This window comes from Sus scrofa, chromosome 6 (genome assembly GCF_000003025.6).
Source record: "Sus scrofa isolate TJ Tabasco breed Duroc chromosome 6, Sscrofa11.1, whole genome shotgun sequence".
NCBI lineage: Eukaryota > Metazoa > Chordata > Mammalia > Artiodactyla > Suidae > Sus > Sus scrofa.
Window position 1 is genome coordinate 142,590,302 of NC_010448.4, and position 12,715 is coordinate 142,603,016.

Consider the following 12,715-nt stretch of genomic DNA (forward strand, 5'->3'; position numbering starts at 1 on the left):
GAAGTTGAAATTGTAAAAGTAATGAGGGGACCTTGCTATTTGTAAATGTAGTAAAAATCAGTATTGCAGTTTTTTTTTTCAGCGATGTGTCTAGAACATACTAGTTAAAAAATATGTTTTTTGCTTTGGAGCATTATTGAAAACTTCAAGAACTAGAAAATATGTATGACTATTATGATTGTTTTCAAAAGACATGAAAATGTTATGTTTTAAAGCCACATTTTAATGGAATTTCAGTTCTTAGAAATAAATGTCTAGTCCTTTTCAGAATGAATTTATCTTTTTTATTCTAAATGAATAGCTTTTGAGTTTTTTCTTTTCCTCCAGCCAAATACTTTTTAAAATTCCTATTAGAGATAGCTTATTGGTACCATTTAGGGGAAATTATTTTTCATTTAACTAGTTTTGCCATGCTTACTCTTTCTCTCCCCTTTCCTTTCCAGACATAGTTCAAATATTTAGTATATATTTTTGACAATATTTTTTGGCCATGCCTGCAGCATCTGGAAGTTCCTAGGCCAAGAATTGAACCTGTGCCATAGCAGCAACCCAAGCCACTGCAGTTGCCAGAGCCTTAACCCACTGTGCCACAAGAGAACTCCTATAATATTTTTTATAGTAAAATGTAAGTGCTCATGGAGTTCCCGTTGTGGCGTGGTAGTTAACGAATCCGACTAGGAACCATGAGGTTGCAGGTTCACTCCCTGCCCTTGCTCAGTGGGTTAAGTATCTGGTGTTGCCGAGAGCTGTGGTGTAGGTCGCAGATGCGGCACGGATCCCGCGTTGCTGTGGCTGTGGTGTAGGCCGGTGGCTACAGCTCCGATTCGACCCCTAGCCTGGGAACCTCCATATGCCGCTGAAGCGGCCCAAGAAATGGAAAAAAAAAAAAAAAAAAAAATAAGTGCTCAGAAATCCTTAAGTCAGGGATACTCACTCCTGTATTTTTGGTGCTTTTTTCATCTTTGTCCTAACCAATTATTGTTGGAGAAGGGAGCAGTGCCCCATTTACACCTTAGGCTGTCACTATAAAAGTGTTGTGTGCCAGCCTATATATACAGAATATCAAGTTAAACTCTATTAATGATTATGTATTTTTTTAATATATAAAATCAATAACAGATATAAAATACATGAATGTCTTAAACTTCTAGAAGCTTTTGCCATACAGAATATTAGAATATAACAAATCTAGCAATAAATAAAAATTATTTCTTATCTACTTTAAGGAAAACAGACATTAGATGTTTACACTTAATTATGTAGGAAAGATTTGACGTCATTTCCATTCCAGAGCTTATTGACATGGAGAAATAACATTAGAAAGCCATCTGATTTCCTACAGCAGCCTTCATGTCTTCCTGTTTCATTAGATGGTAGCTATGGGAACAGTATAGAGGGAACACTGAAGGGTGAACTAGAGGTGTCAGTGTATAACAAAAGGATCAATTAGAGTAAACATAAACCCAGAAGGACCTTATTAAAATGTAATAACTGATATTCATAATGATGAGGTAAAGTACTCATCATTATTTTCAGTACAGTCTCTACTACGATGGGGAATGTTTAATGTATAGTTTAGAAAGATTTCTATTGGAAATAGAAGAAACTGCCTAGAGAAGTTTATTACCTGGAAAAAATATATGACACGCCACATTATCTGACTATGCCAGGAAAATGACTCTTTACTACGATTTTATATATATATATATATATATATATATATATATATATTATAATGGATATGTGTGTGTAATACAGCCAAATATATACAGGTAATAAATTTAGTGGAAGTAAGAATAGACAAATTTTAAGCAGTGTTCTGAAAGAGAAATTGATCATGATGTACTTGAGTGGAGGTGTGATTAGTCTTTGCTGTGGTTCTGGATTGGAACATCTGTTGTAAATGTTTTCAGTCATTTCCACAGGTTCTATTACATGCACACAGGTTTGTTACAGGTTCTTTTAGCATATATCTGTCTACCTTCTGCAGTATCACAAGACACTGTCCTACCTAATGTTTTGTTAAAATATTTGACAGTCACTAACTACCTTTTAAGCCCACTTGTCCTTCTGATAGCTATTGCCACATGCCATACTACTGTGTGTAATATCCTATTTTATGTATCATATTTGGAATTGGTTATGATGAAAGTTTGGCTCATTATAAGAGATTCCAAAATAACAGTAACCTAAGGTAGGAGTTTTTCTCTCTTGTAAAAAAATCTGAGTTTACGTGGTTTCTTTGCTCTGTGAGTTAATCTCAGACCTAGCCTTTTTGGTTTTATTTCTTACCATTTCTAGGATCTGGCCCTTGTCTACGTGGTATATGGTGGTTTATTACCTGTCTAGTATTCTAGCTATTAGGAGTAAATTGTTCCTAATAGCAGTTAGGAAGGAGTGGGTATGGTTGTTCTGAGAACCCAATCAGAAATTGCATACATCACTCTGCTAAAATCCCATTGGTTAGAACTTAGTTACATGGTAACACTTAGCTAGCTGTAAAAATGGCTAGTAAGTCTTTAAGAAGTCATGTGTCTGGGAACTGGAAGGGAAGCTCCTTTACAACAAAGAACAGGAGAATATTTATTGAATAGATAACTAGTATTCTCTAATGTCTCATTGTTAGATATGTACATGATGCTTCAGTTACCACATAAACACTAGTAACTCTCACCTAATATATACCTTCACTTCCGACCTTACTCCTGATCACCAGGTCTGTAGTGCTGTTGCCTATCTCCACTTGGATAAACATAGCTATCTAAGATATAGTATGTTTAAATCTAGTTAAATTTTTTTCCTTCTTCCTGTCTTCTCTGCCTTGAGTAGCAGCACCATTTTCTGCTACCATTACCCAAGCCAGAAGCCTGAAATTTGTCCTTGGACTTCTTGGCTTTCCTTACCTTTGCATGTGATTGATCACAAAAATCCTAAAGATCTTTTAAATCTATTTCTCATCCTCCAGTTTGAAATGGCCACCTTTATTATTTCCCATTTGAATTACTGAGATAGCTTCTTAATTTATGCATTGTTATCAGAATGATCTGTCTGAAATAGGTTGAACTATGTAAAGCCTATGCTCAGTAACTAAAATGTAGAGTATTTACTATGTGTAGGGCATTGCTTTAAGTATATTGTGCCCAACAAGCCATTTTTATCCTTGCAGTGGCCCTGTAAGGTTATATAGTTGACTAAACTGAGACAAAGGAAGTTGAAAAATTTGTCCGAAGTCAGCTAGTAATTGGTAAAGACAGGATTTGATCAGTCTGGCTCCAACGTTTTTTCTTTTTTTTTCTTTTTAGGTCCGCACTTGCTGTATATGGAAGTTCCCAGGCTAGGGGTCAAATCAGAGCTAAGGTGCCAGCCACAGCCATAGCCATAGCAACACAGGATCCGAGCCATGTCTGCAAATTACACCACAGCTCACGGCAATGCTAGAACCATAACCTACTGTGCGAGGCCAGGGATCGAACCTGCAACCTCATGGTTCCTAGTCGGATTCGTTTCCGCTGCGCCACAATGGGAACTCCCAGTATTTGTTTTAAAAACTACATTATATTGCTCACAATATTTGTCTATTGCTTTCTGTGTAAAATACAATCTACTTAGTGCACAAACCTTTTCGAACTACTTTTCTCTTCTGTGTCTTGCCCGCCTACCCTCGTGTCTAGCTATATTCCCTTCATGTATGCTACGTATACCAACTGAACACACCACACTTGTAGTTCCCTAATACAGCATACCTTTCCTCACCATTGTGCTCTCCTCAGTCTCCCTTAACCAGTTGTTTTGTTCTCTTTCTTTTAGACTTCTCCATTAGGAAACATCATTGCTGGCACATCTTTTTGGCCACCACAGTCTGGGTCAGAGAAACTCTTCTCTGTGCTTATATGCCATCCTTCTGATCCCCCTACCATGGCACCCAACTCCCTGGATTATAATTATCTACTTTCTTTGTGTTTCTTTGTAAGCTTCTCAGCAGCCTGTCATCTTTCATTTTGCCTGATGCGCAAAAGCTGTTAGTTTCCTTTCTTCCTGTATTCTTTTGCTGCTACTCAGAGATCATCGATGGTTTCTAACCAACAAAATTTATGGCCTTTTTTTCCAGGCTTCTTTTTCTATAATGTCTTTCTTTGTATTGTGATATTTAAACATACACATTCTTCTTCTCATATTATCTTCTATCATGTTCTATCACCAGAGATTGGATATAATTCCTTGTGGTATACAGTAGGACCTCATTGCATATCCATTCTAAATGTAACAGCTTGCATCTACTAACCCCAAACTCCCTGTCCATCCCTCTCCCTCCCCATCCCCCTTGGCAACCATTAGTCTGTTCTTTATGTCTGTGAGTCTTTTTCTGTTCTGTAGGTGGGTTCATTATGCCATATTTTACATTTCCTGTATAAGTGATATATAGTTATTTGTGTTTCTCTTTCTGACTTACTTTACTTAGTATGAGAATCTCTAGTTGCATCCATGTTGCTGCGAACGGCATTATTTCATTCTTTATGACTGAGTGGTATTCTATTGTGTATAGGTACCACATCTTCCTAATCCATTCATCTGTTGATGGATATTTAGATTGTTTCCAAATCTTGGCTATTGTGAATAGTGCTGTTTATGAACTCATACAACTCAACACCAAAAAAACAAACAACTCAATTGAAAAATGGGCAGAAGACATCAATAGACATTTCTCCAAAGAAGACATATGGATGGCTGGCAGGCACATGAAAAAAATGTGCAGCATCACTAATTATTAGAGAAATGCAAATCAAAGCTACAATGAGTTATCACCTCACACTGGTCAGAATGGCCATCGTTAATAAGTCTACAAATAACAAATGCTGGAGAGGGTGTGGAGAAAAGGGTACCCTTCTACACCATTGGTGGGAATGTAAATTGGTATAACCACTATGGATAAGAGAATGGAGCTTCCTCAGAAAACTTGATACCATATGATCCAGCAGTCCCACTCCTGGGCATATATTGAGCCAATTCACTTTTGTGTTTTCAGCATCTTTGATATTAACAAACTTAATATGCTGCCTATTAACATCTTAAACTCATTATGTCCCAAACTGTACTTCTCTGAATGGGACCTTCTCCCAGTGATACTATTTTATATCTTATTTATATCAGTCTTTCATTTATTGCCCTTTTGCTCTACAGTTTGTCTTGTTAGCTTTTTTTTTTTTGTCTTTTGTCTTTTTGTCTTTTGTTGTTGTTGTTGTTGCTATTTCTTGGGCCGCTCCCGAGGCATATGGAGGTTCCCAGGCTAGGGGTCCAATCGGAGCTGTAGCCACTGGCCTACGCCAGAGCCACAGCAACGCTGGATCCGAGCCACGTCTGCAACCTGCACCACAGCTCACGGCAACGCCGGATCGTTAACCCACTGAGCAAGGGCAGGGACCGAACCCGCAACCTCATGGTTCCTAGTCGGATTCGTTAACCACTGCGCCACGACGGGAACTCCAGCTTTTTGTTTTGACTTCTAATGCCACTCCCTTAGTTCTTTATTGCCAGTTCATCCTGTAGTGATCCAGATTCTTAGTTAATGAAGAAAAGGTGTAAGTTTTAAAATCTGACTTGACCTTTACCAGTGTTGATGGTCTCCCTTTTGAATATCCCTCCTTAGTTCAAATCAGTCTAGTGGGTTTTTTGTTTGTTTGTTTGTTTGTTTTTTTGTCTTTTTGCCATTTCTTGGGCCACTCTCCCGTGGCATATGGAGGTTCCCAGGCTAGGGGTCAAATCAGAGCTGCAGCCGCTGGCCTATGCCATAGCCACAGCAACGTGGGATCTGAGCCTCATCTGCAACCTACACCACAGCTCATGGCAACGCCGGATCCTTAACCTGCTGAGCAAGGCCAGGGATTGAACCTGCAAACTCATGGTTCCTAGTTGGATTCATTAAACACTGAGCCACGACAGGAACTCCTCAGTCTAGTGTTTTTGCAATTCTCCCTGTCCAAAATATTCTTTAGTTCTCTTTTCTGAACTCCTATACTACTCAGTTTTTTAAAAACTCATTTGGTCTTTAATCATTTAATATTTTGTATTCCTGATTAACTATCCATGTTTATATGTGTTTTTTCGTTCCAACTCTGAATTGTAAACTCCTTGAAATCAGGGTTAGTTTTATACTTCTTTTTAGTTCCCATGTTCACCTAGCATAAAACCAGGGACATTTAAGGTGATTAAAATATTGAACGAATGGATTTTATTTTTTTTGAGATTAAAAAATGATAGTAAATGTTACTGATGGGGCTTAAATCACCATGGAACTATCTCAGAAGTAACCTCTTGAAGAACTGTATTGAAGAGATTAAGTAGATTGTAGTTTATTGTATGTTTCAATTTATATTTTAAAAAATATTTTCTTTTCCCCATCCTCTTGGTCTCTGTCTCTTTTTTTTTTCTTCTTGCTCCTCCCTCTTTCTTTCTTATTTTTTGGCAGCCGAGTCGAAGACAGTCCCTTACCCCGCCTCCACAGAACACTATTACATGGGAAGAATATATATCTGCTGAAAATGGAAAGTAAGTATTGTTCTGTTTATGATTTAAAATTTACTTTATTTCATTTATTTTTGCCCATGCTTGTGGCATTTGGAAGTTCCTGGGCCAGGGAAGCTAAACCACAGCAGCTACCCAAGCCATTGCAGTGACAACACTAGATCCTAAACCTGCTGAGCCACAAGGGAACTCCTACTCTTTGCTTTTTAGAAAAAAAGCAATTGTAAAAACATTCATATGTAAATATTTAGGTGTAAAATTTATTTTACAGAGAATTATTAATAGAGTTTTGTCTGAAGCAGATCTTTTACTTCTTAAAATATGGGTGGAACATGATGAGGGAGAAGTAGCCCCACTTACATTCTCTCTTTGAATAAGTTGTAGATCCTTCTTTTTACATTACTCTTGCCAGTTTATATACAACAAAAAAACCTACAGAACACTCTTCTAGGGAAATATGAGGAACGTCCCAATGTAGTTGCTTATCTCAGTTTTTCATTATAGGATGAGCTCTATATTCTGTTATTATCCTGAGTCTTTAGCAAGGTGTTCAAGGCCATTCACTGTTTATCTACGTTTTTACCTTTCCAAGCTCATCTCCTGTCATCATTCCTTTGTTTCAGCCTATGCCAGATTACTTCTTACTATCCTTACACAAGATGTTTGCTTAATGTTGTATTGCTAATACTTAGTAGAGTACCTAGCATGTAGCTTGTATCTAGTTAATGTTTATTGAATAAAAAAGTGATGAATGAATAGTTTATTTTGAATGAATAAATAAATCAAGTTTTTTTTCTTGCCATTCACGTCAAAGAAAGTACAGTCCTTTATAGAAAATATTCTTTTGGTGGAGAATAAAATGTTACCCACCTTCATGCTTAGGAAGAAGTTATCTTTTTCTTTTGATGTTGAAAGGTTAATTGTTATACTTTTATAACTTCTCTAAAATGGTTACATCTTATTCTAAAATGAATATAAAATTCTTTATTCTTTACATCATTTTTTGATCAGTGCTGAGAAATATTGACAATGAAAGAGTTTGAAATTGAATAAGTGATTTTAAAGATATACAATGTGATATATTTTTTTTTCCCTTTTTAGGGTGGCACCCACAGCGTATGGAGGTTCCCAGGCTAGGAGTCAAATTGGAGTTACAGCTGCCGGCCTATACTACAGTCACAGCAATGCAGGATCCAAGTGCGTCTGTGACCTACACCACAGCTCATGGCAACACCGGGTCCTTAACCCACTGAGCAAAGCCAGGGATCGAACCTGTGCCCTCATAGTTGTTAGTCAGATTCGTTAACTGCTGAGCCATGACGGGAACTCCTACAATGTAATTTTTAAAGTTTATTTTTTTCTAGTGACTTGCTTTGTTTCTAAAAATAGTGATTTTTCAGTGTTCAGGGTTTTGATAATTTTTTATGAACTTTTACACTTTGCTATTTTTCTTGCAACCCTTGTCTCATTTATTATACATGTCTCATTTCCTTTTAGCATAATTTTATTTCTATGCTCAGAGTAAGAAAAAATATTAATGAATATCATTGGAGGATGACAGATCTTCTTAGGAAGTGGATAGCATATGGAAAAAGTTTCCTAATTTTTATTTTCTTCTTATTTTAGAGCTCCTCATCTGGGTAGAGAACTGGTGTGCAAAGAAAGTAAGAAAACTTTTAAAGCCACAATAGCTATGAGCCAGGAATTTCCCTTGGGAATTGAATCGTAAGTTTATTACTAATACAAGTTATGAAAGAAGCTATTAAATTCTAATGGCTCTAATAATATTTCTGTCTGAATGGTGCATTTGAAACCTTTGAACTGTAAAAGCAAATAGCCATTGCTCTTTCTAGAAGTTTTCTGACTCACAAAATATTAATATTTTAATCATTTTTCCAGATAAATTTTTGAAGTTTTTTTAAATATCATAAAAATAATACATGAATACATGTTTACTGTGAAAAAAATCTAACAGAAGTTTATTGAATAAAAATGGCAATTTTCTTTCACCTCACTAATCAGTTAACAGGTAAATAACTGGTGTATTTTTTATCTAGATTTTTCTCTGTGTTTTTGCACAGAGAGAGGCGTTCCTGTCTTGGCTCAGTGGTAACAAACCTGACCAGTATCCATGAGGATGTGGGTTCGATACTTGGCCCCACTCTGTGGGTTAAGGATCCGGTGTTACCTTGAGCTGTGGTATAGGTTGCAGATATAGCTCGGATCTGACTGGCATGGCTATGGCTATGGTGTAGGCTGGCAGCTGCAGCTCCGATTTGACCCCTAGCCTGGGAACCTCCATATGCCACAGGTGTAGCCCTAAAAAAAAAAAATGGGGGAATAGTCTACATTTTGTTCTGTTCCTTTTTTTTTTTTCTTTTAAAGGTGTATCTTGGAGTTCTTACAATAATTACATTATCTATCTTTTTCTTCTTTCCTTGGTATTTTGTAGCATTGATGTACTGTTACTTATTTTATCATCTCCCCAACTGATAAACATTTAATTATTTGTAGTTTGTCACCATTATAAACAATACTCCAGTGACCATCTTGAATATATCCTTTTAAACATGTATACATAAGATGCTCATTAAAAAAAAAAATCAATTTGGAGGGATGGGTGGAATGGGAGGTGGTTAGTTAGAGCCAATTCTGAACTGTTAACTTCATGCTTCTCACTAAAGTAGGAAAAGAATTGAAGCTCTAGGCTTTCCTTCCTAGATCCTTCTACGTCCAGTCTGGCCTAATACAATAAGAAAAATTCTCATGGAAGAGAGCAGGACCCTTATTTTTCTACAGATTCTGTTCACATTACATACTCTCCAAGAGCCAAGCTTTAGAAGAGTTGACAGAATTCAGTATACAGTCCTTAAGCTATTGATTGTAGAGGGAAATAGATAAACAGTTCTCAGAAGATGTGGGAAGGGAGTTAGCCATACATACAAATCTATGTGCCTAATTTATCATATCTTGGTCCCAAATGACTCCAAGATATGACTTTATATATATATATATATATATATATATATATGTATATATATGTATGTATATATTGTATTTATATATTATATTTTACATATATTCTAATGAAGACAAAAACTGGCAAATTATAAGATGCTGTCAATTTTAGGAGTTATCACAATTTCAGAGGATGTTAGTATGTTAAAAAAAATGAGTATCTTAGAATTTATAAAATGTGGAAATTGTAACCATTCCTTTGAAAAAAGTAAAATAAGGAACAAAGAATGTAAAAGTCAAAGAACTCAGTCAAAGAACAGAAGAAGATTCTTTGTAAATACTATAGAAAACCATAAAAAGAACGTGAAATTGGTAAACTAGATCACTCTGAGATGTTAATACAAGAGAATGGAACGGAAATTGTAAAGCTAAGGAAATAAGCACTAAATAGCAGTGACATGAAACAAATACATTAGAAACAACAATGAACAGAATAGATGTAGCCAAAAATTAAATTTTGATAGCTTATAGTGAATCTTTTTTTTTTTTTTTTTTTTTTTTTTGTCTTTTGCCTTTTCTAGGGCCGCTCCCACGGCACATGGAGGTTCCCAGGCTAGGGGTCTAATGGGAGCGGTAGCTGCCAGCCTAGGCCAGAGGCACAGCAATGTGGGATCCGAGCTGCGTCTGCGACCTACACCACAGCTCACGGCAACGCTGGATCCTTAACCCACTGAGCAAGGCCAGGGATCGAACCCTCAACCTCATGGTTCCTAGTTGGATTCGTTAACCACTGCGCCGCAATGGGAACTCAAGCTTATAGTGAATCTGATGAAAGAAAAAATTGATAGGGAAAATAACAGTGATTATCTTTATTAAATTATTGGGTTTCAGTTGTTAATAGGGAACTCTAAAGGCATTCAGGCAGAAAAGGGGTAAAATGTAAGCCTGGCCTTACATTTTTTTCACATTATGACATTTCGTTTTTTTTTAAATGATGTTATTTTGATCAATATCTTTGTTAATCAGGCTGGGTTATAGTGACCTTTGCATATTTCCAGAATTTTTTTTTTTTTAATTTTTAGGGCCACATCTGTGGCATATGGAGGCTCCCAGGCTAGGGATTGAATTGGAGCTGTAGCCGCTAGCCTATGCCACACTCACAGCAATGCCAGATCCCAGCTGCATCTGTGATCTACACCGAAGCTCATGGCAATGCTGGATCCTTAACCCACTGAGCGAGGCCAGAGATCGAACCTGTGTCCTCGTTGATTCTAGTCAGATTGTTTCAGTTGAGCCACGATGGGAAATCCATCAGGACATTCTGAGGCAAAGAAGGTGTGATCTGATAATATATCTAGATAAAACGTCCCTTACATATCAGTTGAAAAGGACACAGAAGAATTCAGTAAATATAGCAGACAAGAGTCCTTTTTGAAAGAAAAATAGTTAATTCTTGAAAATGAGATTCATCCAACCAAAAGAAGAAAGGAGAAATTATAGTATAATGACTAGTGTAATACTGAATGCTAGGAAATCTTGAGAAATTGTAGTTGAGGGAAAGAGTATAAACTGAATTGTTTTTTTTTTTTTTTTCTTTTTCTTTTTTAGGTCCGCACCCACAGCTCCTGGAAATTCCCAGGCAAGGAGTCAAATTGGAGCTGTTGCTGCCTGCCTACGCCCCAGCCAAAGCAACCCCAGATCCAAGCCACCTCTGCAACCTACACCACAGCTCATGGCAACACTGGATCCCGCACCCACTGAGTGAGGCCAGGGATCAAACCCAGATCCTCATGGATCCTAGTCAGATTTGTTAACCACTGAGCCACGAAGGGAACCCCAGAAACTGAAATTTTATGCCACTCAGATTTCCCTTCATTTTGCAAACATTCATTTATCAGATCTATAAGAAATTGAGGAATACTAAGCACATAAGTGCCTTTCATACTCAAAAAATTGCCAGTGAAATTCAGGCATCTAAACAGTGAGACTAAAGAACTCAGGAATATGTAGACTTCAGGAAAAATACCATTGTAAGGCTTGAATCTACTGAAATATAGATCTAAAATCAAACAATTGGCAGTTCCTGTTATGGCTCAGCGGTTAATGAACCCAACTATCATCCATGAGGACATGGGTTTGATCCCTGGCCTTGCTCAGCGGGTTAAGGATCCAGCATTGCCATGAGCTGTGGTGTAGGTCATAGGTTGCACACATGGCTCGGATCCTACATTGCTGTGGCTCTGGCATAGGCTGGAAGCTATAGCTCTGATTGGACTCCTAGCCTGAGAACCTCCATATGCTGCAGGAGCAGCCCCAAAACGACAAAAAAAAAAAAAAAAAAAATCAAACAACTGTGGAAATTACTGTTGTACAATAAACTTTTGAAGTTATAACTTTGCCACAGTAAAAAGAATAATAAAAAAAATCAGGCCGTAGAAGGTGTCATTTCCTCATAGTTAATATTTGAAAGTCAATAATATTGTGTAAGTGTGAAGCATGTAGTTTTAAAATAGCATAAGAGACAATGAAATCAATTTAAAAATTATTTTTCTCCTTCCCTTTTTCAGATTATTGAATGTTTTGGAAGTCATAGCTCCCTTCAAGCACTTTAATAAGCTTAGAGAATTTGTTCAGATGAAACTTCCTCCAGGCTTTCCTGTAAAACTAGGTAAGAGAAAAATGTACATGTAAGTTCAGTGTCTATTAGAAATATGGAGCTGTTTATTAACATTTAATAAGAAATATGCGTTGAAGGAAAATGGATTTCATGGTTTTTATTTTTATACAGTTTTTATATAATAGCATGCATTGATATTCATATTTTGTCAAATATATAAAGTACCTTATGAAAATTCTAATTCTACTTGGTTTAAATCAAATATATGCGATATACAAATATTTCATTCAAGAGGGTGTGGGTGAACTTAGGATGCTCTCTAATAATGTTTTCATGTGAAATAGGAAGATTGGATTTTAGCCCAAATTTTCAGCAGACTCTGAGTTTCTAAATAACGGGGATGTTTCTGGAATCAGCAGTCATTATTCTGGTTTAAAGTCATACTTACTACATTTTATTTTTCAGTCTTTTTTAATTAAAAAAATTTTTATTTTATGTTTTTTTTTTACTTATTTTTTAGTCTTAAGTGTTTAAACTTAATTTCATTTTAAACAATAATCTTTCAAGACAGTAAACTCTTATTTTTGTACATATTTATCTTTCTAACTGTATCAGAAAATT

At 36.4% G+C, this 12,715-nt stretch overlaps 1 protein-coding gene across 1 annotated transcript in view; it reads left to right on the top strand.

The window, feature by feature from the left end:
• Positions 1-12,715, top strand: part of ANKRD13C (ankyrin repeat domain 13C) — a 99,710-nt gene that overhangs the window by 74,112 nt on the left and 12,883 nt on the right. The window contains exons 10-12 of the mRNA XM_003127927.5: positions 6,464-6,543; positions 8,146-8,244; positions 12,045-12,145. Coding sequence (XP_003127975.1) covers positions 6,464-6,543; positions 8,146-8,244; positions 12,045-12,145 — 280 coding nt within the window. The remainder of the gene's footprint in view (positions 1-6,463; positions 6,544-8,145; positions 8,245-12,044; positions 12,146-12,715) is intronic.